The 24,348-nt window shown below is 50.2% G+C and overlaps 2 protein-coding genes and 1 pseudogene across 2 annotated transcripts; 2 read left to right on the plus strand and 1 right to left on the minus strand.

The window, feature by feature from the left end:
* Positions 1–4,116: 4,116 nt before the first annotated feature.
* On the minus strand, positions 4,117–17,156 carry CES2 (carboxylesterase 2). The gene is made up of 12 exons (XM_055412607.2): positions 16,033–17,156; positions 10,656–10,860; positions 9,598–9,739; positions 8,815–8,948; positions 8,471–8,729; positions 7,932–8,030; positions 7,484–7,624; positions 7,288–7,368; positions 6,916–7,060; positions 6,357–6,482; positions 4,919–4,991; positions 4,117–4,510 (listed from the first exon to the last, which is right to left on the minus strand). Exons 1-12 carry the CDS (start codon positions 16,145–16,147, stop codon positions 4,324–4,326), a joined length of 1,707 nt encoding a protein of 568 aa, XP_055268582.1. The 5' UTR covers positions 16,148–17,156; the 3' UTR covers positions 4,117–4,323.
* Positions 11,177–11,583, plus strand: LOC148774388 (small ribosomal subunit protein uS14 pseudogene; annotated as a pseudogene).
* Positions 17,157–17,290: 134 nt separating the features above from the next.
* On the plus strand, positions 17,291–19,229 carry CIAO2B (cytosolic iron-sulfur assembly component 2B). The gene is made up of 5 exons (XM_055412608.2): positions 17,291–17,497; positions 17,664–17,743; positions 17,999–18,124; positions 18,567–18,612; positions 19,019–19,229. The coding sequence occupies exons 1-5, from the start codon at positions 17,326–17,328 to the stop codon at positions 19,114–19,116; spliced, it is 522 nt and encodes a 173-aa protein (XP_055268583.1). The 5' UTR covers positions 17,291–17,325; the 3' UTR covers positions 19,117–19,229.
* Positions 19,230–24,348: the final 5,119 nt, after the last annotated feature.

A 24,348-nucleotide genomic window follows, 5' to 3' on the forward strand; every position in this document is an offset into this window, starting at 1 on the left:
CAATTTTGTGCAATCTCTCTAGTTACAATATTCTTTCATTATCCCAGCAATATATCCTACCCATTAAACAGTCACTCTCCATTCCCGCCCCTACCCCCTCACCTTCCATGCCAATACCCCCATCCCCTGATAAGCTGATAACCATTAATCTGCTCTCTGACTCCAGAGATTTACCTATTCTGGATGCATCACATTAAAGCAATCGTATGATATGTGACATTTAGTGTCTGGCTTCTCTCCCTCAGCATGATGTTTTGGAGTTTCATCTAAGGTGTAGCACATATCAGTACTTACTTTTTATGGTCAAATAATATTTCACTGTGGGTGCACCAAAATTTTTTCTATCCATTCATTCATTGAAGGGCATTTGGGTTGTTTCCTCCTTTTGACTCTTATGAATTACACTGTTGTAAACATTTGTTTATGAGTTCCTGTGTGGTCCTATGTTTTCATTTCTTTTGGCTGTGGAGCTAGGAATGGAACTGTTGGTCATATGGTAATTCTGTGTTTAATGTTTTGAAAAATAGACAAGCTCTTTTCCATGGTGGTTGGATGATGCTTTGGGCCTGAGCAGCCCTGCCAAGGGGCGTGGACTGAGGATCCCCAGGGTGTGTGTTGGGGATAACTCTCAGGTAGTCTGACTCTCTGGAAGGAGCCTCACGTGACAGTGGTGGAGGCAGGGCACTACCCTCCACTGGACCTGAGACTCCTGGGTAGTGATGATGGAGGAAATAGGGCAGGAAGACTCCTCGTAACAACTCAAATCTTATATTCCACACCCAGGGAAGACATGACTTCAGAGCCAGACCTCCTGCACTGAGACCCTGGCTCTGCCAGGTGGCAGCTGTACGACCTGGCACAACTTACTTCACAGTTCCAGGCCTAGTTTTGTTATCCATTAAACAACGATGATAAGAGGAGCCACCTCACAGGGTTAAAGTGAGGTTACAGTGCAAAAACATAAAGTATGAAACCAGAGGCAAGGGGAGCCTGTTCTTGTGTCAGAACAGGATGTCTGGCTCTCTGCTGGCTTGGGGGACCCCCTACCCCGTGGGCCCCAGTGTCAGGAACATGACTGGCTGGGAGTGAGAGGTGGAGGGATGGGCGGAGAGTACAATGCACTGGCAAATATTTGCTAATTCAAACAGATGAATGTGCTGTTCATTGAGGGACAGGGTGAGGGTCATGCCTGGACTGGAAGCCAGAGCCTCTCCTGGAGTTCCAGCTCACACCTCAAGTTGGAGAGCCTGAGGATCAAACTTCTCTCCTGCCAGAAACAACCAGGGCAGCTTGCTGAATCCTCTTTGGAAGTTTCCCTGGTGGGGCCCTCCCTCTCCCAGAATCCCAGGTACATGCAAGGGCTCATGAGAGAGACTGAGAAAGAGGAAGGGAGCAATGGAGGGAGGCAACCAGCCACAATGAGATACCACTACACATCCATTAAATTAATCGAAGGTAAAAGACTGATAAGACGAGGTGCTGGTGAGGATCTGGAGTAACTGGAACTCACATATATGGCTGATGGGTATGCAAAAATGGTATTGTCAAGTTGGAAGGCAGTTTGACATTTTCTTTCAAAGTTAAGCATACACTTTCCATATGACTCAGTGAATCCACTATTAGCTATCTGCATGCGTGCTAAGTTGCTTCAGTCATGTCCGACTCTTTGCAACTCTATGGACCAGACTATAGCCCTCCAGGCTCCTCTCTCCATGGGATTCTCCAGGCAAGAATATGGGAGTGGGTTACCATGCTCTCCTTCAGGGATTGAACCTGTGTCTCTTATGTCTCCTGGAGTAACAGGTGGGTTCTTTATCGCTCGTGCCACCTGGGAAGCCCTAGCGATTTACTATTTATGAAATGAAAGCATATGTCCACACAAGGACTTGTCTGAAAATGTTCATAGTGACTTTGTTGAAAATAACCTAAAAACGCTCAGTCACTTCAGTCGTGTCCGACTCTTTGGGACCCCATGGACTGTAGCCCACCAGGCTCTTCTGTCCATGGGATTCTCCAGGCAAGAATACTGGAGTGGGTTGCCGTTTCCTTCTCCAGAGGATCTTCCTGACACAAGGATGGAACCCATGTCTCTTATGTCTCCTGTATTGGCAGGTGGGTTCCTTACCACTAGTGCCACCTGGAAAAAAGTAGAAATCACTCAAATGTCCATCAGTGGATGAGTGGGTAAAATGTGGCATGTCACATATGGAATCCTAATCAGCAAGAAAAGAGAAAAACTACTGGTTGAATCTCAAAAACATTATGCTAAGAGACAGAAGCTGGTAAAAAAAAAATCAATTTATATGAAGTTTTAAAAAAGGCAAACTATAGCAACAGAAAGCAAGTTAGTAGTTGTGTGGAACCAGGTTTGGGGCAGTGCAAGGGTGCACAAAGGAACTTTTCTGAGCAATGGATGCATCCTAAAACTTGATGTGATGGTGGTTGTATGTCTTATACATTTATCCAAATTTATAAAACTGTACACCCATTTCACATCTAAAATGGGTGAATTTGTATGTAAATTATTCCACAATAAAGCTGTTCAAAAAATCAATTTACCTAAAACTAGTCCTGGGAGTCCACTTTTGGGAAGTATACTGTGCATATGCAGGACTGAAAAACAGAAGCATGCATGCCAACAGATGCTTTTAGGATTCTGGGGAAGCATTAGAACCAGGCAGTGTTCATTAGAATGGGCTTCCCTAGTGGCTCAGTGGTAAAGAATCTGCCTGCCAATGTAGGAGGTGTGGTGGCTTCAATCCCTAGGTTGGGAAGATCCCCTGGAGAAGGAAATGGCAACTCACTCCAGTATTCTTGCCTGGGAAATCCCATGGACAGAGGAGCCTGGCGGGCTGCAGTCCATGGGGTTGCAAAGAGTCGAACAAGACTTAGCGATTAACTAACAACAAAACAAAGTGTTCTTTAGAAGGAAGTCTCCTTTCTCATCCAGAGTTGGTCATCTCAAGCTCAAGGGTGTACTTGTGTGCCATCTGGTGTCTATAGTGGGCAATGCATGAATCTCCATCCTCCAAGCCCAACTTGAGGGGGCTCTAGTTGGGCTGAATACAGTGTTTAGAAAGAAGGGGGACATTTCTCCTGGGAAACCTGGTACTCAGAGGGTCAGAGATAGGGAGTCCTGGATCTATGAAAAGAGGGGTACAACCTCTTATTGATATAAAGAAAGTGCTTTGGTGGAACAAGAGGCAGAATGAACATAATTGGTGCCTTTGCATACTGAGATGAATTATAAGACAGGGTTTTGGTGGGGGGGTGGGGAGAGATGGCAAAAGGAATTAAAAGTTTAGGTAGAACGAGGTCCATAGGAAAACTAATCATGTCAATGCCCACAGTGAGTTGGGGAATGCTCAACAGAGGGGAGGGTCGGGGTGGGGGGTGCGGCAGTAGCAAGGGGGATTCTAAAAAGCAAAGGAGACCTTCCTGGATGAAGAGGCCATTGGGAACCAACAGATAAGTCTCTTCTCCCAACATCCTAGATCTTCTGATCCCTCAATCCTGCTTCCAGGAAATATCCCACAGATAAACGTCTTCACGGATGTCTTGCGATCATGTAAAATCTGGGCCCTACAATGTCTGCACAATCACTGAGGATAAAGACAGGCTTCAAGAGACAGTGACTGAGGAACCCGCCCACTCCTCCTGGCCACTGTGCAGCTGGCCCAGGCTCCAGCAGCCCATGGACAAGCCCAATTCTGCTTCCAACAAAAAACGGGGTCCATCACCTCCGTGGGACACTAAGTGAAAGAGAAGTTCGTTTAAAGGTCAATGACAGATGGCACTTAGTCTAGGAAGACAATGGGTGGGGATAGGGACATTGACAATCTGAATAGTGGGTAGCCTGGGTGGAGGGCAGGGCTGAGATCCTGCACTCCCAGGATCCTGGTGTCCAGGTTTCTGATCAGCCATTTACAGATGGAGACCATGGGGGCCTTGCTGAGAGCCATGTGTGCAAGGTTCCCCAAGCACCTTCCTTCAGAGGCAGAGGAGAGAAAGGCTGGGGAGGCAGTGGAAGTAAGGAAGGGAAGACGGGGCCCAGGTCTAGTGGAGTGCTGAGGAAAGTAAACTTCCATTAGTGTTTGCTCATGCAGCTTCCTGGGAAGGTTTATTGACTGTGTCTGAGAAGAGAGGACCCGTGGCAGGCTTGGGAACATCAGGCAGTCGGTTCTTGAAGGTTTGCCAGATGGATAGATGGGTAGAAGGAGGAATGAATGGCTGTGTGAATGAAGGAAAAAACTGCTGGCTCCTCACTGGGCATGTGTGGGCACATCCGGCAGACCCCAACCCCCCACCCCCAGATGCAGGGAGCTATAGTTCTGTGTGCTTCTCCTTGGTCTCCATTAGCTCCTGAGTCTTCTGGAGTAGGGTCTTCATCCAGAACTGGAGCCTGTGGTCCCTCAGGGCCCGGCCCACTGCAGACTGCGTGTTCAGCTGCATGTATTGGTCCTCCTGGTCAAACATTGGCCAGTGGGGCAGACCCTCACCATTGGGGTTCCTGTAGACATGAGGGTCACTCTGAGTCCTACCAAGCTCAGATTGAAGCACCCTGACAAGTCAGGGAAGGCAACCAAACAGGGCTTGGGGAATGAGAGGGAGGTTTCTAGAAGTAGGAAAGAAAGAAACCACCTCCCACTAGAGCATCAGTTCTACAGGAGGTAGGGCAGCCTTTGTCCCTTCCTGATAGAGGGAGGCTCTGTAGGTAGCAGCACTGTTACCCGCCCCACCATCCAGGTCACCCAGAGATGGAAAGAGTGTCCAAGAGGATCTTGGAGCTGGGAGGGGGCCATGCAATGAAGGACACATACGCTTGTGAGTCACCATAGACAGACAAGGAGAGCCCCAGGTAGGTTCCAGGCCCTGCCCTCCCCACCATGGGGGTTAAAGTAGGGGTGTGACATCTCACCCATTTCGAGCAAAATTGGCCCAATACTTGATCATCTTCCTGCTCAGCAGCTCCTCCTCCTTAGTGAGTTGGACTACAGAGCAAGAAGACAAGGGTCCAGGTCAGGGCAGCTCAGCTCAGCACGTGGGTCACTACCCTACCCCCTCACCATCCCAGGCTCTGCCCTGTCATCCCAGGCCTGGGGTTCTGCCCGCTCCCCAGGCCCTGTCCTTGCCCAAGCCTCACATATTCATCCCGGCCTCTGGCTGACCCGACACTGGGTTCAACCCTGACCTAGAAGGCTCTCTTCTTCTGACACTGGAGGTGAAAGTCGCTCAGTCATGTCTGACTCTTTGTGACCCAACGGACTGTATAGTCCTTGGAATTCTCCAGGCCAGAATACTGGAGTGGGTAGCCTTTCCCTTCTCCAGGGGATCTTCCCAACCCAGGGATCGAACCCAGGTCTCCTGCATTGCACACAGATTCTTCACCAGTTGAGCCACAAGGGAAACCCACTGGAAGAGATTTAAAAAATAAATAGGAGGGCTTCCCTGGTGACTCAGCTGGTAAAGAATCCACCTGCAATGCTGGAGACCTGGGTTCAATCTCTGGGGTTGGGAAGATCCCCTGGAGAAGGGAACAGCTACCCACTCCAGTATTCTGGCCTGGAGAATTCCATGGACTGTACAGCCCATGGGGTCACAAAGAGTTGGACATGACTGAGTGATTTTAAAAAATAAATAAATAAATAGGAAAAAGAAGGGAAGGGAGGAAGGAGAAAAAAAAGACAGAAAGATGCCTTTGAAATATGTTCTCTGAATCCCATGGATGGAGGAGCCTGGTAGGCTGCAGTCCATGAGGTCTCTAAGAGTCAGACACGACTGAACGACTTCACTTCCACTTTTCACTTTCATGCACTGGAGAAGGAAATGGCAACCCACTCCAGTGTTCTTGCCTGAAGAATTCCAGGGACGGGGGAGCCTGGTGGGCTTCTGTCTATGGGGTCGCACAGACTTGGACACAACTGAAGTGACTTAGCAACAGCAGCACCCATGCCAGACACCTAAGATCAGGGTGGGGAGAGTTGGAGTGTGGGTTCTGGTCTGAAGAGTCCTGGACCCCAAGCTCAGTCTTTTTTTTTCCTTTCCTTTTCTTCTTCTTTTTTAAAATTTTCTTTTCTTTTTTCTTTTTTTGTACCTGCAGCATACAGGACCTTAGTTTCCCAACCAGGGATTGAACCTATGCCCCCTGCATTGGGAATATGGCGTCTTAACCACTAGATCATCAGGGAAGTCCCTGGAGCTCAGTCTTTCCAGCTGTCAGATCTTGGACTCCTGATCCCGTCCTCTCTTTGAGCCTCAGTTTCCTCACCGGTACAGTGAGGGTGATTGCCCTCACCCAAGGCCTCAGCCAGCATCCCACGTCCTAGGAACAAGGAGCCCCACCCAGGATGACTCACTTTGCTCATTCCTGAAGAGGAAGAGAATCTCATCTCCATGGTCCGCCTTCACATAGCTCGGCCTGACATCCTTGAGGAAGCTTGGCTGATGTTGGAACTCGTAGAAGTAGACGGGGGCGTGGGAACCTAGGGAGGTAGGGCAGACGGGCCATGACATGGCTGCCCCTCACTGGGAGCCTTCCTGCATGATCCATGGTGATGACATAGCTAGGTCCAAAGCTGGTTGGAATCTGGACAATGGGGTGAGGGAGTCCCAGGCTGGAGCAACGGCAATGGGAAGGGCCTGGGTTCAAATCGTGGCCTTGAAACTTCCTAGGGCATGGTCTTGGGCAAGTCACTGAAAGTCACTGAACTCTTTTCCTCCTCTGTAAAATGGGGTAAATGTCTGTCTCTTAGACTAGCCATGAGGATTTACCAAGATGAAGGATCTCAAGTGCCTGGCACCTGGGGCCCGATAAATATATGTGGGTGGGGACCTGGACACTGGTAGACCTCCCCTGACACCTGCAGCTCCAGGCTGCCCCCCTGCCAGTCTGGCCTTAGTTACAGATGTACTCACGATGAAACATTGCTACTTGGAGTGCAGGGATCACGAAAATGTAGTCCCCCATCATCTCATGGAACTGGTTTTGGAGGGTCTGGTGGTCCTCACTGTCCCCTATGTACTCCTCCATCAACAGGTCAACAAACTCAGGAGGCATAGCCTGCCCCAGTTGGATAAGGGAGTCAGGTTAGTGGGGGCCAGGAGGCGGCAGGGGCAGAGGTGGCAGATGGATTCTGGGTTGGGATTGGGAACTGGGGACAGGGACCAAGCTCTGGTGGGGGGTGAGGGGAGCTATTGCATGGACAAGATATCTGGGTGATGGGTTCCCCGTGCCTTGGGATAGGAAAGGAACCCCTCCCCATGAGGGCAGGTCAACAGGAACCTCACCGATATTGTTGACAATTCCTGCAAGGTATCCCTCACGAACTCTCTGCTCATTTCCCTCCTGGTGGCAGAACTGTTCATGGTCTGGGTGGTGGGAGAGACTCAAGTTGGAAATAGGAAGGGCCCAGAACTATGAAGCCCTGAGGACTTCCCATTAGATGGGCTTCCAGGCACCTGGAGGCTTGGGAGTGGGCCTCACCAAGGGGATGATCCAACTGTACTCATCGTTGTTGACACCAATGATGCTTGGGACAGGTTGAAAGTCGGCAGAGGCCAGCAGCTCCAGGGGGTGCTTGGGCAGGAAGATCTCATCCACGAGGGCGGGGATGAGCTTGAAGGGCTAAGGATCCTCAAGGTCAGGTTGCAGACACTTTCTGATGCCACAGACATCATGCACCCCTTCCTGGCTCATCCCAGGATGCTCACACCCACCCCAGAAGGTCCTACATCTGCCTCAACATGGCCTGGCCTCAATTTCAAACCTCATCTCCTGTAAGGGAGGCTTACAGGAGACACCTGTAAGAGGACTGTAAGGACACCACGGTGTGGAGCTAGAAAAACTTTCCCGGGACAGTGAAGGGTACCCAGACTTGCCTGCCGCACACCTGATGGCCCCTCCCTCCAAAGCCACATCCATTCAGCCAAACCTTGTTGATGGCCAGAATCTCCTCTTCATTCTTGTGCCGCAGGCAGTCCACCAGAGCCTCTGAGTCAACCTGGCCACAGGCAGACAGGTTGGCCACCACCTGTGAAGAGATCAGGCAGTGGTCAGCTCATCCTTCCAGGCAGGAGAGAGAGGTATGCCCAATCCCCCAGGTGTAGGCAGGCACACCCCCAAATCTCACAGAGTATTGTGAATGGATTTCTACAGGGTTGAAATTGTCCCAACTTCCCTGTTGCTCAGAGGACTCAACTGGGGGCAGGTGCCATCCCACTTTCCTAGATGGCCCTGCCTCTAATGGGGGTCCCAGGGCAGGAGTTCTGTGGGCCACAGAACACACTTAGCTTCTGAGCTGACAGAGTCCTGTGAATTCTGACCCCTGAACAATCCCCAGGTAGGTGGCTGTTCCCAAGGTCCTCTGATAGCAGGGGAGTCCCTGTTATCTCCACTTAACAGACAGCATAATGGGCTGGGGCTAAGAGATGCAGGAGCAGGTCTGGGCTTTTCATGGGTGAGGGCACTCACTTTGGAGACCTCATCAGATGAGTTGGCGGTGAAGCCAGGCAGCAGGGCCACACCACTCTCCATGATGGCACCATGGAAGAGTCCTTGGGACATGGGGGACACAACGTGCAAAGACACGCTTATGCCACCCGCAGACTCGCCAAAAATTGTAACACGGCCAGGGTCGCCTCCAAAGTAGGCAATATTCTTCTGGACCCAGCGCAGTGCGGCCACTTGATCCAGGAAGCCCCAGTTGCCAGTTGCATGCTTGTCTCCAGTGCTGAGAAGTGGCAAGGATGAGGGTCATGGGACGGTCCTAGCTCCATCTGTCCATGTTGCCCAACCCAGCCCAGCCCCAGACCCACCTGAAGAAGCCCAGCAAACCCAGGCGGTACTGGATAACGACCACCACCACGTCCTCAAAGGCCGCCAGTGCAGAGCCGTCATACATGGAAGCCATGCCCAGGACAAGCCCGCCTCCATGGATCCACACCATCACCTGGGGAATCCGAGGTACAGTTACCATGTGGCTTCCATGGGCCCTAAACCCCACCAGGGCTGTTGCCTAAACTAACCCCCACTTTGGCTCTGCTCACCTAACCACATGGACAGAACTCTAGCAAGACACAGCAGTGTCTTCATTACCTGGACTGAAGGTGACCCATGTTCTATCAGGAAAACCCGCCTCCCACGTGTAAGGCCTGTCCCACTTACCAAAGCCTGGCCCCATTTCCCCCAGAACCCTCTCTGGGGTGGAAAGGAAAGGGGTGTTTCTCTGATCACCTTACATGCATGTACATTAATTAAAAGAGTACTCCATTCTCCCTGGCCCTATGGATAATCCAAGGCTGGGGTCTCTGGCCACCTCAAAGTGCAGGCCTTAGGCACCTAGGTACCTGACTGGGTCCTGGGTACGAGTTGGTTGGGTGAGTCCAAGGTCCCTCCAAGGCACACAGTTTCTGACCTCTGGGAGCAGCCAGGGTTCTGTGACCCTGTGCCCAACGGTCAGCCATCCACGCTGGGAAAGAAGCACTCAGCGTCTTAACAGGGTCCACGTGCAGTGGGGCTCAAGCTGATCTTGTCCTTTTCAATCTTCTTGCAGAAGAAATGTCCTCCCACCCCTAACCCAGTTATGTCCTGGCACTCACAGGCAGATTGGAGCCCTCCTGGGAATGGGCAGGTGTGTGGATGTTGAGGTACAGACAATCTTCAGACATGGAGGTAGAAGGCAGGGTCACATTCAATAGTTTCAGAGTCATTCTTTTCATGCCGTCGACATCCTGCAGACACCTGGTGGCCATGGCAGGCAGTTAGTCCTGGGGCTGTGCAGTAGCTGTAACCAGATTCTGGGCCCTGATTTACTCCCAGCTACTTGGTCCCACTTTCTCTGATACCCCACTTACATGTGATCCCTCCCTAAAGGACTTTTTCACCAAGTTATAGTCCACAGACTCTGGGAAAGCTAGGATGGAGCCCAGTTTTCCAGGGAAGCCTCAAGTTTATGAGGGCCTTGGATACTCCTCCTGAAGCTGAAAAATCTTGACTCTTGAGGGCCTCTATGAGAACTATTGGTTGCATGTGTTGACATTCACCACCATATCCCTGTACTCACACAGACCTGGAACAGGGGCATAGCCCGTATACATGTGCTGCCAAAATGAACGGATTAATTTATCAAGAGAAGGGGAGTGCGATGTCCTTTAAAAACCTCAAGTCAATCTCTCAGGAAACCTCATCTCTCCCTCAAAGTTTCCAGCTGCAAGAACATTCACACATTTCTTGGTCAATGGCACCTGGCCTGGTTGGTTGGCACAGTGACTGTGAAGACTCAGGTCTGCCACTTCTTGGAAATCTACAGTATGTGCTGCTAGAATCAGGAGCTCCTACAAGGGTCAAATCTCTTCCAGAGCCACTTTCTCTGGTGTCAGAGATCACTTGGTACAACTAAAACTTAGGGAGTTACATGTCTCTACTTGTCCCTTCAGCATGTAGATCTAATGCTCTTTTGAGTGCTAAGCCCTCAGTCTGGGAAAGTTACTTTGCTCTTTCAAGCTTCAGCATGCTTATTGGAAAAATGCATGTGAATATCCATCAAACTCAGAAGGAAAACTGGCTGTGGCTTAGATGAAATAACAACTGCAACCTGGCCCAGAGCTCAAGAGTACCCTCTATACCAGGGCCTAAAGTTCCCAGACCTCCTGCTTACTTGGCTGGTTGGGAAGTCCCATCCTTTATACCACTCCATGATTCTGGGGGCTCTGGGGGTGCAAATCGCAGCGGCCCTACAGGTGGCTTGGCAAAGGGAATTCCCAAGAAGGTGTGGACCCCCACATCAGCATTCTTCACGTAGACAAGGCTCCCCTGCACCTTCCCTGTGTGGGTGGTCCGGACAGGGTGGGTAGAGTCCTGGCCTGTGGGAAGAGAGATGGACATCAGGGTTGGGTCTCCCCATTCAGCTGCCTCCCCAGACTGTTGATGTTGTCACCTCCTTCCTGTCCTCAGCTCAGCTCAAGGGACACTGATCTACCAATACTTGCTTTACAGACTCCCTGCCTGTAATTCTGCCCTGCCCCCTACTGCCTTTAATGCTCCTGCCTTTTCCATCAGGCTCAGTGAACCTCTCTGGGGCTTGGCACCATGGTTTAGCCCCAGGAGCCTCAAATAACCATATGAGCTTGATGGGGGTGTACAGGTCTAGGAGCAGCAGGAGAACTGCAGGAATCAGACAGACAAGATTCTTGTCCTTAAGGATCTCACACTCCAGGTGGCAAGAATGACATGAAGTATTCTCCAAATAAAGAGTGATGTTATGAGGAGAACTTCAGAGGAAAGGGCAGCTATGTCTAGAACATTAGAAAGCACAGCCCGGCCTGCTAAAGGGATCAGGCAGCCAGGAAGAGATTAAGAGTCACCTAACTCCTTTGCCTCATTGCAGCCAAGAAAGCAACATGGGTCACCAGCAGGTCTACTGGATCTTTCAGAGAAAATTCGGCCAGGGTTCTCGCTCTTGCTGGGTCTGCTCAAACCAGCATGATCTGATCCCAAAATACAGCCTCAAAATGTGCCGCCAGCGTTTCCACCAGTATGCGAAGGACATCAGCTTCATTAAGCTGGACTAACTGAACTTGCTTAAATGGATCATCCACCACATCTACCTTATGCAGAAACAATACTAGCTCTTTGAAAATAAAAGTTTAAAATTTTTTTTTTTAAAAAGAAAGAAAGTCACCTAACAGATGGGGAGCTGACATTCCTAATAGATAAAAAATTCTATAAATAAGAAAGATGACAGCAACGTACATTTGGCAAAAGAACATGAAATGGTGAAAGTGCATGTTCAGATAGAATGAGGAATATCAATAAATAGCTCTTACACAAATGAGATATTTGTCGCAATCATGCTAAGAGAAACGCATACTGAAATCTGAATGTGATGTTAGCAACTTATTTTGTCATAGAAAGCAAGACAATCAGACATTGTATGTTTTCTATTGGAAGTCCACTGTACCACATATGAAGCAGTCTTGCCCCTGAACAAAACAAAGCAAAAAGTAAAATCTGAATTTGATCGAGACTCTAGAATATAAATACAAATTTACAGGGATATAGGGGGCAGAGAAACAGTTAAAAGACACCATATCAGCAAAATCCAAACTCTGTTATATGTGGAATTTAAAAAATGATACAAATGAACAAAACAGAAACAGATTCACAGACACAGAAAACAAATTTATGGTTACCAAAGGGAAAAAGGGGGGAGGGATAAATTAGGAGTTTGGGATTAACATATACACACTGCTATATAAAAAATAATCAACAACGGCCTAAAGCTCTTATATAGCACAGGGAACTCTACTCAATATCTTATAATAATCTATAAGGGAAAAGAATATGAATATATTTATCACTGGACCTGATATATTTATTTACTGTACACCTGAAACTAACTTAACATTATAAATCAACTATACTTCAAGAAAACAAACAAACAAAAATAACCCAAATCCAAGCTCTGGGATCCTCTCCAGAACAAACTGGTTTCTTCAACACAACAACAAAATTACAAGGAAAACAGAAGCGAGGCAGAGAAGGAATCTGAAGATTGAGCTTCATGAAATACTTCAAAAAGACAGGTAATAATAAATGTTGGAAAGGATGTGGAAAAACTGGAACCTTCGTACATTGCCAGTGGGAAGGGAAAATGGTGCAAGTGCTTTGGAAAATATCCTGCAGTTCTTCAAAAAGTTAAACATAGAGTTACCAAATGACCCAGCAATTCCACTCCTAGGTATAAACTCAAGAGAATTGAAAACATGTCCACACAAAAACTTGGGTATGGATGTTCATAGCAGGATTACTTATAATAGCCAAAATGTGGAAAGAATCCAAATGTCCATCAACTGAAAAATGGATTAATAAAATGTACCATATCTACACAATAGAATATATTATTCAGCAATAAAAAGAATTACCAAACATTCCACAACACAGATGAACCTTGAAAATATGCTAAGTGAAAAAAGCCATTTCTAAAGGATTACATATTCAATGATTCAATTTATACAAAATCACAATTGGGGTATTCATAGACAAAATGTTGGAGAAAAGGGAAATCAATGTGGTAAACTCCATAAATATACTAAAAACCATATTAAAATATTTATTTATTTTATTTCTTTGGCTGTGCTGGATCTTAGTTGTGGTATGTGGGATCTTTTTTAGTTATGGCATGTGGGATTTAGTTCCCTGTGCTGTGCTGTGCTTAGTTGCTCAGTTGTGTCCAACTCTTTGCGACCCCATGGACCGTAGCCCACCAGGCTCCTCTATCCATGGGGATTCTCCAGGCAAGAATACTGGAGTGGGTTGCCATGCTCTTCCTCAGGGGATTTTCCCAACCCAAGGATCAAACCCAGGTCTCCCGCATCGCGGGTAGATTCTTTACCATCTGAGCCACCAGGGAAACCCAAACAAGTAGGACTGGGTAGCCTATCCCTGCTCCAGGGGAATTTCTTGACCCAGGAATCAAACCAGGGTCTCCTGAATTGCAGGCAGATTCTTCACCAGATGAGCTACCAGGGAAGTTCCTAGTTCCCTGACCAGGGATCAAACATGTGCGCCCCTGCATTGGGATCATGGAGTCTTAGTCACTGTCCACCAGGGAAGTCCCCACAAACCATATTAAATGCTATGTGAATTATATCTCAAATCTGCTATTAAAAAAAGAAGCACAGCTACCAGTTCTTAAAGTATGAACCTTATATAAATCACGGTTTTAAAAAATGTCATAAATATCATGAGATAACATGAAAAAAGAATGCTTGACTAGATGTTTGATTATATTAAGAAATTATGAGAGATATATACCTTTTCTTTTAGTAGGACATGATTAAAAAAATTTACAAGTGATATGATGTCTGGGATTTGCTTCAAATAATAGTGCAAAGGAGAGGCAATAATCCAAACAAAACTAAATTGCCCAGGTCTTGATAACTGTTGAAGGTATACTGAGTCTGCTATATTATTCTCCCTACCTCAGATGGGGAGCCCTGCAGTGCTATGTGACCTCAGGGAGTCCTGACCCTCTCTGTGCCTCAGGGTGCAGGGAGGTATCCAATCAGGCTCCTAATTCCTCTGGTGCTGTCTCCACTGGTTCCCACCTCCCTGGAGCCTTTCTTCCTTCAGGCTCAGGTTCTGTCTGCAAAATTTGGCAGATCTGAGCCTGGTTTCATAATAAAAAGTGTTCGTTTTTTTTGTTTTGTTTTAAGAAAGAAAACAAAAAACAGCCTCACGTGACTGTACTATTCTATACCTATTAGATTTACATGGATTAACATGCTTGATGACACATAGTATGGGTGAGGCTAGAGTCAGCAGCTATACTCACGGTCCATAGAAGGCAATTGAGCAATGCCTTTTCAAGTCAGAAGACCCACCATTCTCCCAAGGAACATGCTGCTCTCTAGTTCCTGGTGGGATGTAATGTCTATCCATGTAATTCACTGCCTCCACCAGCCTCTAATGCTGGTTGTTTGTTATAGCAAAGGACAAAACCTGCTAAAATGTTCCTGATCAGAGGCTGGTTACATTGAGGATGCCTACTTCTTGAAGAGGAGCCCTTTCATTAAACAGTAGGAAGAAGTTCTACCACCATGGGGTGTGGAGGTCACTCCTGGGGTCAGGAAGTGGAAAAGCCAGGGACCAGAAAGGGAGGCAATGGGTGACCATTTAGGTGAAAACCAAGGATGCATGCACACACCCATTCTTGAGTGAACTCCTGGGCAGTGTGTGGAAAGCCCTGGAGACTTAGATGGTCCCTGTCGAAAAGCTAGGACTGGGTAGGACAGGAGAGGGACAGACCCATCACCTGTACTTATCAATTCTTCTCCTCTGAAAGTGGGTCCAATCCAACACAGCAACATTTTTAAAAAGAGGCCTCAGCCAAGTTTAGCAGGTTGTGGTGCTGGAAGCTTCCGGGGACCTCCTAGAGCCTGGGGGTAAGGGTAGAAGCCCAGTGGGGTGGACCATGGGGGAGTCATGAGTGTGGACCCTTCCTGGGCAGGTTGGACTGGGAGGGGACAAGATAGTCAAGTGTCACAGGCAGAGAACCTCTGAATTACAGGATCATAAAGTTTAAGATCATAACGGAGAAGGCAATGGCAAGCCACTCCAGTACTATTGCCTAGAAAATCCCATGGATGGAGGAGCCTGGTTGGCTGTAGTCTGTGGGGTCGCTAAGGGTCGGACATGACTGAGCGACTTCAGTTTCACTTTTCACTTTCACACATTGGAGAAGGAAATGGCAACCCACTCCAGTGTTCTTGCCTGGAGAATCCCAGGGACGGGGGAGCCTGGTGGGCTTCCGTCTATGGGGTCACACAGAGTTGGACACGACTAAAGTGACTTAGCAGCAGCAGCAACGTTTAAGAGCAGGTACAGGAGCTGGGGCTGTGCCGGGGTACTGTGCCCGCATAGCCTAAGCTACTTATTAGTAAAAGCTACTGATAAGGGCTGGCACAAAGAGCAGTTACCTTTGCCCTGAAGGCCAAGGCATACCCTCACCTAGAGTGGGTGCATGGGGTGAAGAGGATGTGGCAGTCACTCCTGCTAGATGTGGCTGCTGGGTATGGGGGCCTCTGTAGCCTGAGCCAGTAACCTTGCCTACAGCTCCGTGGAGAGAGGCTCAGAGGCTGTCAGGACGTCCCTCTGGCCAAGGGTGCAACGCTCAGAGCCCAACTGTGGCAGGAAGGTATTAATATTGTTGATGCTATCACCGATCAGCTCCAGCAGGAACACTTGAAGGGGAATGTTCCAAATAACTTCCCACCCCCGCCCGGCTGCCTCTCACAGCCCCTAGAGCCTGCTTGCCTCTCAGCGCAGCTAGACCTGGGGCAGGCAAGACTTTTCCTCGCCTCTGGGTCGCAGAGATGCGTGGGATCATGGTTCTGGTACTGCAGCAATCCAGCGGCTCCCACCTCCCCGATGCCAGTACCCTCTCTCCCACCCCAACCCCCACCCCCACAGCCTCTGCAGAATTTGGCCAAGTCCTACCCGCGTCCCTATGTCGCCCTGCGCGGGAGCCTCACCCTGGCCCGGGACGAGGAGAAGCAAGAACCCGAAGGCCACGGCCCTCAGAAGCAAGCGAGGCCCGTCCGGCTTCATCGTGAGCTCAAAGGTGTTTTCTGCACTACCGGCGTGCATGGCTTTTCATCAGAGGCTGCGCGGGGACCTGTCCAGCCAGGACTCGACCAGTCAGTGCCTCGCCCAAGCCCGGAGTTTGGACTGGGCAGGGCGTAGTTGGGAGCAAAGGTGGGTTTGGCAGGATAGCCGGACTAAACGGGTTAAGACCAGTGGCAGGCAGGGGCTAACACAGCCGCTTCCCTTCTGTCTGGGTCCCCTCGGGCTTCCTTCGAAGGGGCATTGAGGCTTCTGCAGTTCCTCCGCAATACCAAGACCCCTCTCCCCAAACTTGCGTTCAGTGTCCCTACAGTTACAGGCTCGACAAATGTGGTGCTGGGACGGGAGCGAGGTGCGGGGTTGGGGGGCGGGGGTGTGAGGAGCGCGGAGAGGGAGCAATAAGCTGTAATTGGGGAAACCGGGAGCGTTTCCTTTAGAATTCCCACAAACAAGAGATATCAAAACGACTTTCGTTCAGAGGGAAAGGAACCGCTCGAGTAAAGGCAGGGAAACGTGACTGCCCGTCATTCCAAAAACTCCTCCTTGCTTTCAGGGATCGATTTCCTGGGATTCATCCCCTTATTGTCTCTGGTCTGAGGGTTTCGGTGAGCCCCCCGCCCTACTCAGCAAAGGAATGCACATCTGATCGTGGCACCCATCTTAAGGACACCCTCAACCTCATCCCGGGTCTTTCCCTGTCCCCAGCTCTCTCCAAAATCGAGGTCAGTTATTTATTCATTGGACAAACATTTAAAGAACGTCCGCTGGTCCGCGTCCTGGGGACTGGGAGAGCACTCTCGGGCCCCAGGTGCAGCTGGAGCTGCAGGTGCGTGTCCGGGAAGTTCCGAAACACAGTGAGCCGCGCCGGGGCAGACAGAGGCAAGTCTAAGCAACTGCCTAGGCTAAGGGGCAGGTTTCTCGGAGGAAATGATGCCTGGCTCGATCTCATTCGGATCTTCAGTGCTCCAGCCTTATCCTGCGGTGCCCAGCACCCTCCCGGCTCGCACACGTGCTCCCTTCTCGGTGCCGTTGTTGGAGGCGCTCAGTATATTCCCGGGTCCGCGTGGAGAGCGCGCAGCGGCCGCAGTCCCACCCATACCCCAGGTGGAGCACGGGCTGCGCCCTGTGTCCCTCGCGATACCCCGTCACCACGCCACGCCCCCTTCCCGTTCCCCGGAAGTGCGCCGTAGGAGAGGAAGTGCATGCCTGCGGTCGCCGGCAGCGGTTCCGCGATGGTGGGCGGCGGCGGGATGGGGGGCGGTCTCCTGGAGAACGCTAACCCCCTCATCTACGAGCGCTCTGGGGACCGGCCAGTGACCGCGGGCGAGGAGGACGAGCAAGTTCCAGACAGCATCGACGCGCGCGAGATCTTCGATATCCGCCGCTGCCGGGCGCGGGGGTGGGGGGCGGTTCTCGGGGGCATGGGATGCGGGGGATGAAGTGACGTTGTGTAGTCGGTGGAGCTGTGTTAGGGCCGGGTATTCCAGTGCAGGGTTCTCAGTGGGCAAAGGCGCAGAGTCCTCTTTCCTTCACTTGGCACATTTGATTCGCTCCATCAATGACCCGGAGCATCCCCTAACGCTAGAAGAATTGAACGTAGTAGAGCAAGTCCGGGTTCAGGTGAGTCACTCCCAGCGTCCCGGGTAGCGACTTGTTTGGGAGAGTCAAAATAGCTCAGCTGTGCACCAAGGGGCTGGTGTGCTTTCAGGTCACGGACTGCTCCTTCAGTGGCTCTTTGGAACATTTGCACACCCATTTTATGGATGAGGAAACTGAGGCCCATACTTGTTAGACGACTTGTTTGAAGCAACAGACTAAAAAGAGGAGCTTAGGGCTGAACAGGTCATGACTCCTAACATCCTACTCCCCAACTAGGTGAGCGACTCCGAGAGCACAGTGGCTGTGGCCTTCACACCCACCATTCCACACTGCAGTATGGCCACCCTTATTGGCCTGTCCATCAAAGTCAAGCTTCTGCGATCCCTTCCCCAGCGTTTCAAGGTGAGTTTGAACTTAGCCCTGGGGGTGGGGCAGCTGTGAGTGTTTGTCACTGAGGAGGATATGGGAGCATGAGTCTGGACATCAGAGAGATCTGGAAGGAATCTGGCTAGCAGAGATGAAATTGGGAGGAGGCTTTCCAACTGGATAGGACAAGAATAAAGACCCACGCTGGAAAGTGCAGAAAAGGAGTGAGGAGTGTGGCCGTTTGGGCAGTAGGGAGCCACAGGTAAGTTTGGAGCAGGGGTGGAGGGTGCAGGCAGGCCTTTAAGTCAGTAGCAGTTGGCCAGACATTGGGGTAGTGATGGACTGGCAGTGAGTGGATTTGGAAGGCCAGAGTCCAAAAGCATAATTAGGAAGTAGGATTAACTAGAGGTGGGGGGTGAGTGGAGAGAAGGAGGTAGACAGGTGTGTGGGTGCTCAGGCCCACCTCTCTCCCTCCCAGATGGATGTGCACATCACACCAGGGACCCATGCCTCAGAACATGCAGGTAAGTGTGGGCTGGTATTGAAGCATTAGCCCTGAGGCTTCCCCCTTGCCATGATGGTTTCTAGGGCGAGATTGGGGGTGTGGCACTAGGCAGATGACTCCTCAGTAGAGGTGGCAGCCTAAAGCAAAGTTGGCCTGACTTGAGTCTCCTATGTTTACCATGTTCTTCCACTCCTGCCTTCTCTCTCTTCTAAGTACATAGGACCAGGGTGTGTCAGGCTTTATAGTGTAGCAGGCAGACAAGAGTGGCCAGGTGGGAAGGGGTCACAAGAAGGTGGGGGAGGTGTGGGCTCAGATGGTTGGGGTAGCCAGATTAAGACTTGGAATCCTGGGAAGGTGTCAGGAGGGCTTTGTTGGGGTTGGAGGGGAGGGTAGATATATTTCACCACTCTCTTCTTTCCACCTAGTGAACAAGCAGCTTGCGGATAAAGAGCGGGTGGCAGCCGCCCTAGAGAACACCCACCTACTTGAGGTTGTGAATCAGTGTCTGTCAGCCCGATCTTGAGCCTGGATTTTTGCTCCCAGCCCCACGCAGAGCTCATGGCCTTGTTTTCTTGAATCACTGACAATAAGAAACTAACATTTTGCATTTTGTAATAAACCCTTAATTTATATTCATTTCCCAGCGTGCCAGAGACTCTTTCATCTCTGTGGGGTCACTCCTGATCTGGGATGGGGGTGGTAGCGAGTGCCTATACAGATGAATCAAGGAGGTTTGGTTCATTTTTAAAATTTCTTCCAATGGTTTGAGTGGGAAAAGTTGCAAGTATGCCAAAAAAATTGAAAGAATAAGGTAGCACATAGTCTTGTATACCCACCACCTAGATTTAACAGTTCTTAACATGTTACAATGGTAACCCACCCCAGTATTCTTGCCTGGAGAATTCCGTGGGCAGAGAAGCCTGGTAGGCTACAGCCCACGGGGTCGCAAAGAGTCGGACACGACTGAGCGACTGAACAGAACAGAACATGTTATAACACTGGCTTTATTTATATGTGTGGAGAATATAAATGTACTTGATAGTAAACTGCAGACATACAACCCTTCAAGTCTAAGTTCTTCATCTTATGTCTCCTAAGATTAAACCTGTAACCACAGTACTGTTATCTGGTCCCAAAGCAAACAATTCTCTGACACTAATATCTAATATCCAGTCATATATGAATTTCCCCACAGTGTCATTCATAACTGTTTAATCAGGCTCCAGTCAAGTTCCATGTATTGCATTTGGTTGTCATCTCTTTAGCCTCTTCTAGAATTGTCTCCCCACCTCCCCATCTTTTAATCTTTCTTGATGCTATTTTGAAAAGCACAATGTGAGTTGTCCTGGAGAAGTCCCACAGTCTGATTTCTTCCTTTGCTGTGTTTCCTATAAACTAGAAATGGGTTGAGTTCAGGTTAGAGTTTATTAATGAGAACCTTGCCCAGGAGTGTTCTGTGAATCCTTAGTATCCACTAGTAGCTGTGTGATGCCAGCTTGTCCCCACCCTCGGTGATGCTCAGTCTGGTCCCCCGGTCAGTGCAGTGACAGCAGATTTCTCTGTTGAAAGCCGCCTGAAGCACTGTCTCCACCAGCATCCTCCAAGTGTGTCACCCCAGGTGCTCAGGTCTGGGGCCTCTGCCTCCCCCAGCACAGTTGGTCACCAGGATAGGCTGGGGGGCTTAGACCTTGGATCAGGCAGTCAGAAGTCATAATGTGATTCCCTGCCTCCATTTCTTTGAGGAAAAATTCAGTTATTTAAGAACACTTGTCCAGCCCATCTGGTGGGCAGAGCCTTCCAGAGGCCTCAGCAAGGAGCCTGGGCCCTTGGCAAATCTGTTCCTGGGGTCTTCTGACGATATTGAGCCTGTCCTGAGAGTGGGCATTGGCAGAAGCCTTGATATATAAGTATCTGGACGGCCAGTTCTTGAGCCAGTCCTGTGTGGCATTCTTTCTTTTCTCTATTTTGCAGGTGAAGAAAGAAGCTTCTAGACTAAGTAATTGACTCCCAAAGATCTCCATTTAGAGGAGAGGAACCTAAGTTGTTCAGCAGGGACTGCTCAGCTGGCAGGGGGCGCTGTTGCCTGACTGGAGGGGCCTATGCTGTGCTAAGTCACTTCTGTCATGTCCCACTCTGTGTGACCCCATGGACTATAGTCCACCAGGTTCCTCTGTCCATGGGATTCTCTAGGCAAGAATACTGGACTGGGTTGCCATGCCCTCCTTCAGGGGATCGTCCCAACCCAGGGATCAAACCCTCATCTGCTAAGTCTCCTGAATTGGCAGACAGGTTCTTTACCACCAGTGACACCTGGTTTCTAGGTAGGAGTGGCTTTGCCACCCAGTGACCAAGATCTAGCTGCTCAGAGAGGTGGAGCCATCAGTTCACGTCACCCAGTTTCTTCATGTGTGATGCGGGAATTGGTGACAACAGCTTAGGACTGCTCTGAGGGGATTGCAAGTGGATCTAGGACCATTTCAGGTGACCTTCCAGGAAGAGTGCCCACCCTCCCATTTCCACAGATGAGGCAGCTCAGTGCTCCAGAGAGCCAGGTGACCAACCACCCAGGGTCCCTCAGGCCCCAAGGAGACTTCCCAACCACCAGCACCCAGCTGTAGATTTCGCCGCCTGTGTACCTCTGCAGTAACAGCCCGGATCTGTCTAAGATCTGTGGTGTCTCTGTTCAGCTGGGGTGGGGGGGTCAAGGGGAGCAGGTGTCACTGAGTCATTCAGCTGGCCCTCCTGGCAGCCAGGCCACAGTGGATGAGGGACACCAAGCTGCTCACATCCAGCCAGCCGGCATATCAGATATCCCCTTTACAGTTTTGACTCATCTGGGCCTGGCCCCGGCTGCCTGCGGTGACACCATTTGTGAATACTGGACTAGTGCCTGGGGAACTTTCTGGAATCCCAGCTGCTATCTGCGAACACAGGGGTGGGGGGAATGAAGTTTCAGGTCCCTGAAGCCCTCCACCAGGTGTGTCTGGCTATGCTGTTTCTGGCCTGTGACTTCTTGGGCCTCGGTTACCATGTCTGCAAAATGGGAACAATAAATCATAACTAAGTGAGACCAACCCAGCGATGAGAGGACACATATGAACATGCCCAGGTCTGTCCATTTTTGCTCATCCTGCCCAAAGCACAAGGGCCTAGCATACAGTTAGGTACTTGGTACAGGTCAGTGAAATGAATGAATGAATTGAGCCTTAGAACAGAACAGAGGAACTGGGTCATGGGAGCTGTGGTGTGAGGAGGGATGGGGACACAAATCCAGCCAAGTACCCGAGGAAGGGGAAGGGCATAGGTCCCACAGAGGAGAGGTGTGTAGTGGGGAGAGGGGAGAAGTATCTGTACCTGCCCCTGTCCTGGGCAGACCACTGTTGTGGACAGAATGGAGCAGGAGCAGGAGAGAAGCAGCAGGAGAGGGCCCACAGAGTCACTCAACCTGTCCTGTCCAACCAAGGGGGATGGTAAAAGCATTCAGATTGAGATGTCGATATTACTATACGCCAGACACATGCCACCCAGTTTACCTCTGAATTTCATGTTATTTACACCGTTTTTTTTTTTTTTTTTGGCTGCACCATACAGCAGGTGGGATCTTAGTTCCCCAACCAGGGATCGAACCTGCGCCCCCTGCATTGGAAGCATGGAGTCTTAACCACTAGACCACCAGGGAAGTCCTCAGATTATTCATATCTTATAACAACCGCCATGAAGGCACTATTCCTGTTCTACATAGGAGGAAACTGAGGCTCAGCCAAACTAAATGGGCAGGGGTGGAACAGCTAGCAAGGTGCAGAGCTGGGATTTGAAGGCCAGGCTATCCTGGGGGTGTTCTTGCCTCGGTCTGTTCCTTCTAGGCAGCCAAGTTCAGCCCAGAGAACTGAGAGGACGGAGAATTGGTGTTTCAAGGGCATGTCCTGGTATGGTTCCTGGGGCCCCTGGCCATACTGATGCTTGTGGCATGTCTTTCCTGTTGGGGAATGCTTGGAGCCTGAGTGGCCCAGTGTGGATGCAGTTCCCTTGGCAATGAGGAAACATTGCTGAGGTCAAGAGCTTAGATTATCAGAGGGGAAACCCAGCCCTAATTCCTTACATGACCACAGCTACCCCCCCAACACCCACCCTCTGTCGGACATCCAGGGGCTCTTGTCAGCAGCAAGGTCATGTGTAAAGTGGTAAGGAGGGGCTGTGAGCAGCCCAGCTGGGATTCCTGATGGAAAGTGGTTTGCTGGCTCTTAGGACTTTTGTTGTTTGTTTGTTTTTATATTTTTTGGCTATGCTGCATGTCATGGTGGGATCTTAGTTCCCTGACCAGAGATCAAACCCATGCCCCCTGCATTGGAAGCACAGAGTCTTAACCACTGGACCACCAGGGAAGTCCCAAGACTTTTGTTCTCTGACAGGAGGCTCAACCCATGACTCCGTCTTCCCACTGGACCTGGTCCAGGAAGCTAGAGCCAACATGGGGTTGCCCAGTCCTCCAAGACCCCCCACGGCATGTGAAGGACACAAATGGATAGACCACCCCTCAGTTCATGCCTTGCTTGCTTTGAGGATGTCAAGAGCTAGAGGGGCCTGTGTGAACTCTCTAACACTTACCTAACCAGGCCCTGCTCATTCCAAGGCCATTTTAGATGTTGCCAAGGAAACTGACACAGCAGCCCGAGAGCCCTGACCCCGGTCTCCATGACAACCTACAGCAACCCACTAGGATCTATCCATTCGTGATGTCACTTGAGCCCTGAATGGGTGACCCCCACCCCCATCACGCCTCTCGTAATCAAACGTCAGTCTAATAGCAGGTCCCTGTCACAAAGTACCTCACAGCTTGCCTGCCCCCAGTCCTCACACACCCCAAACATGAGCAAGGCAATAATAGAAGGGCTGGGATAGAATAATAGAAGCTGGGAGAGAAGCAAGACCTAGGAACCTGGGGACAGATTTAGGACTAGAAACCAAGTCTCTCCATTACATCTCCTCCCCTCTGTGCCCCAGCATCCTCCCTGGGTCTGAGGACGGGGCTGATCTCTGGGCAGTGGTGGCACCAAATGGTGGCTATCCCATTCCCAACCGCCTGACCCCATCCACGTGTGCATGCATGCTCAGTTGCTAAGTCATGTCTGACTCTTTGCGACCTCATGGACTGCAGCTCCTCTGTCCATGAGATTTCCCAGGAAAGAATACTGGAGCAGGTTGCCATTTCCTTCTTCACAATCCCTAGGGTTCTTCCCAACCTAGGGATTGAACCTGGTCTCCTGAATTGTAGTTGGATTCTTTACCACTGAGCCTCCTGGGAAGCCCAATCCCATCCATGCTCTATGACTATGAACCTCCGGACCCCAAGTGTGCCTTGAATTATAGGCCCAGTCTGAGACTAAAGGGAGGGAAGGAGACACTGGAGACTCAGAGTGACTGGAACCAGACCTGATCCGGTCTAGTCCCACCCCTATCCGCTCCTGCTGGTCTCTGACACCTGCCTGCCAGGATTTCCCTAACTTTGGGCAACCTCCAGGCCAGAAGCGGAATGACCAGGTATTTTTAGCAGAGTTGCTGGCAGCTGCCTGGAGGGTGCTGAGGGGGAGGTGGTGCTGAGTCCATCCTTTTCCTTCTCTGGGCCCACATTCCCTCCTCAGGATTCAAGCTTGCACCTCTACCTGCACCACACTGCCAGAGGGCCTTGCTTCCCCACCCCTTCCCCACAGGCCTCTAAGGGCCCCCTTGGGGGCTCAGGTATCACAAGGGAAGGCTC

This window comes from Moschus berezovskii, chromosome 22, assembly GCF_049115385.1.
Source record: "Moschus berezovskii isolate FMDL1 chromosome 22, NW_MosBer_1.0, whole genome shotgun sequence".
In the NCBI taxonomy this organism is placed as follows: domain Eukaryota; kingdom Metazoa; phylum Chordata; class Mammalia; order Artiodactyla; family Moschidae; genus Moschus; species Moschus berezovskii.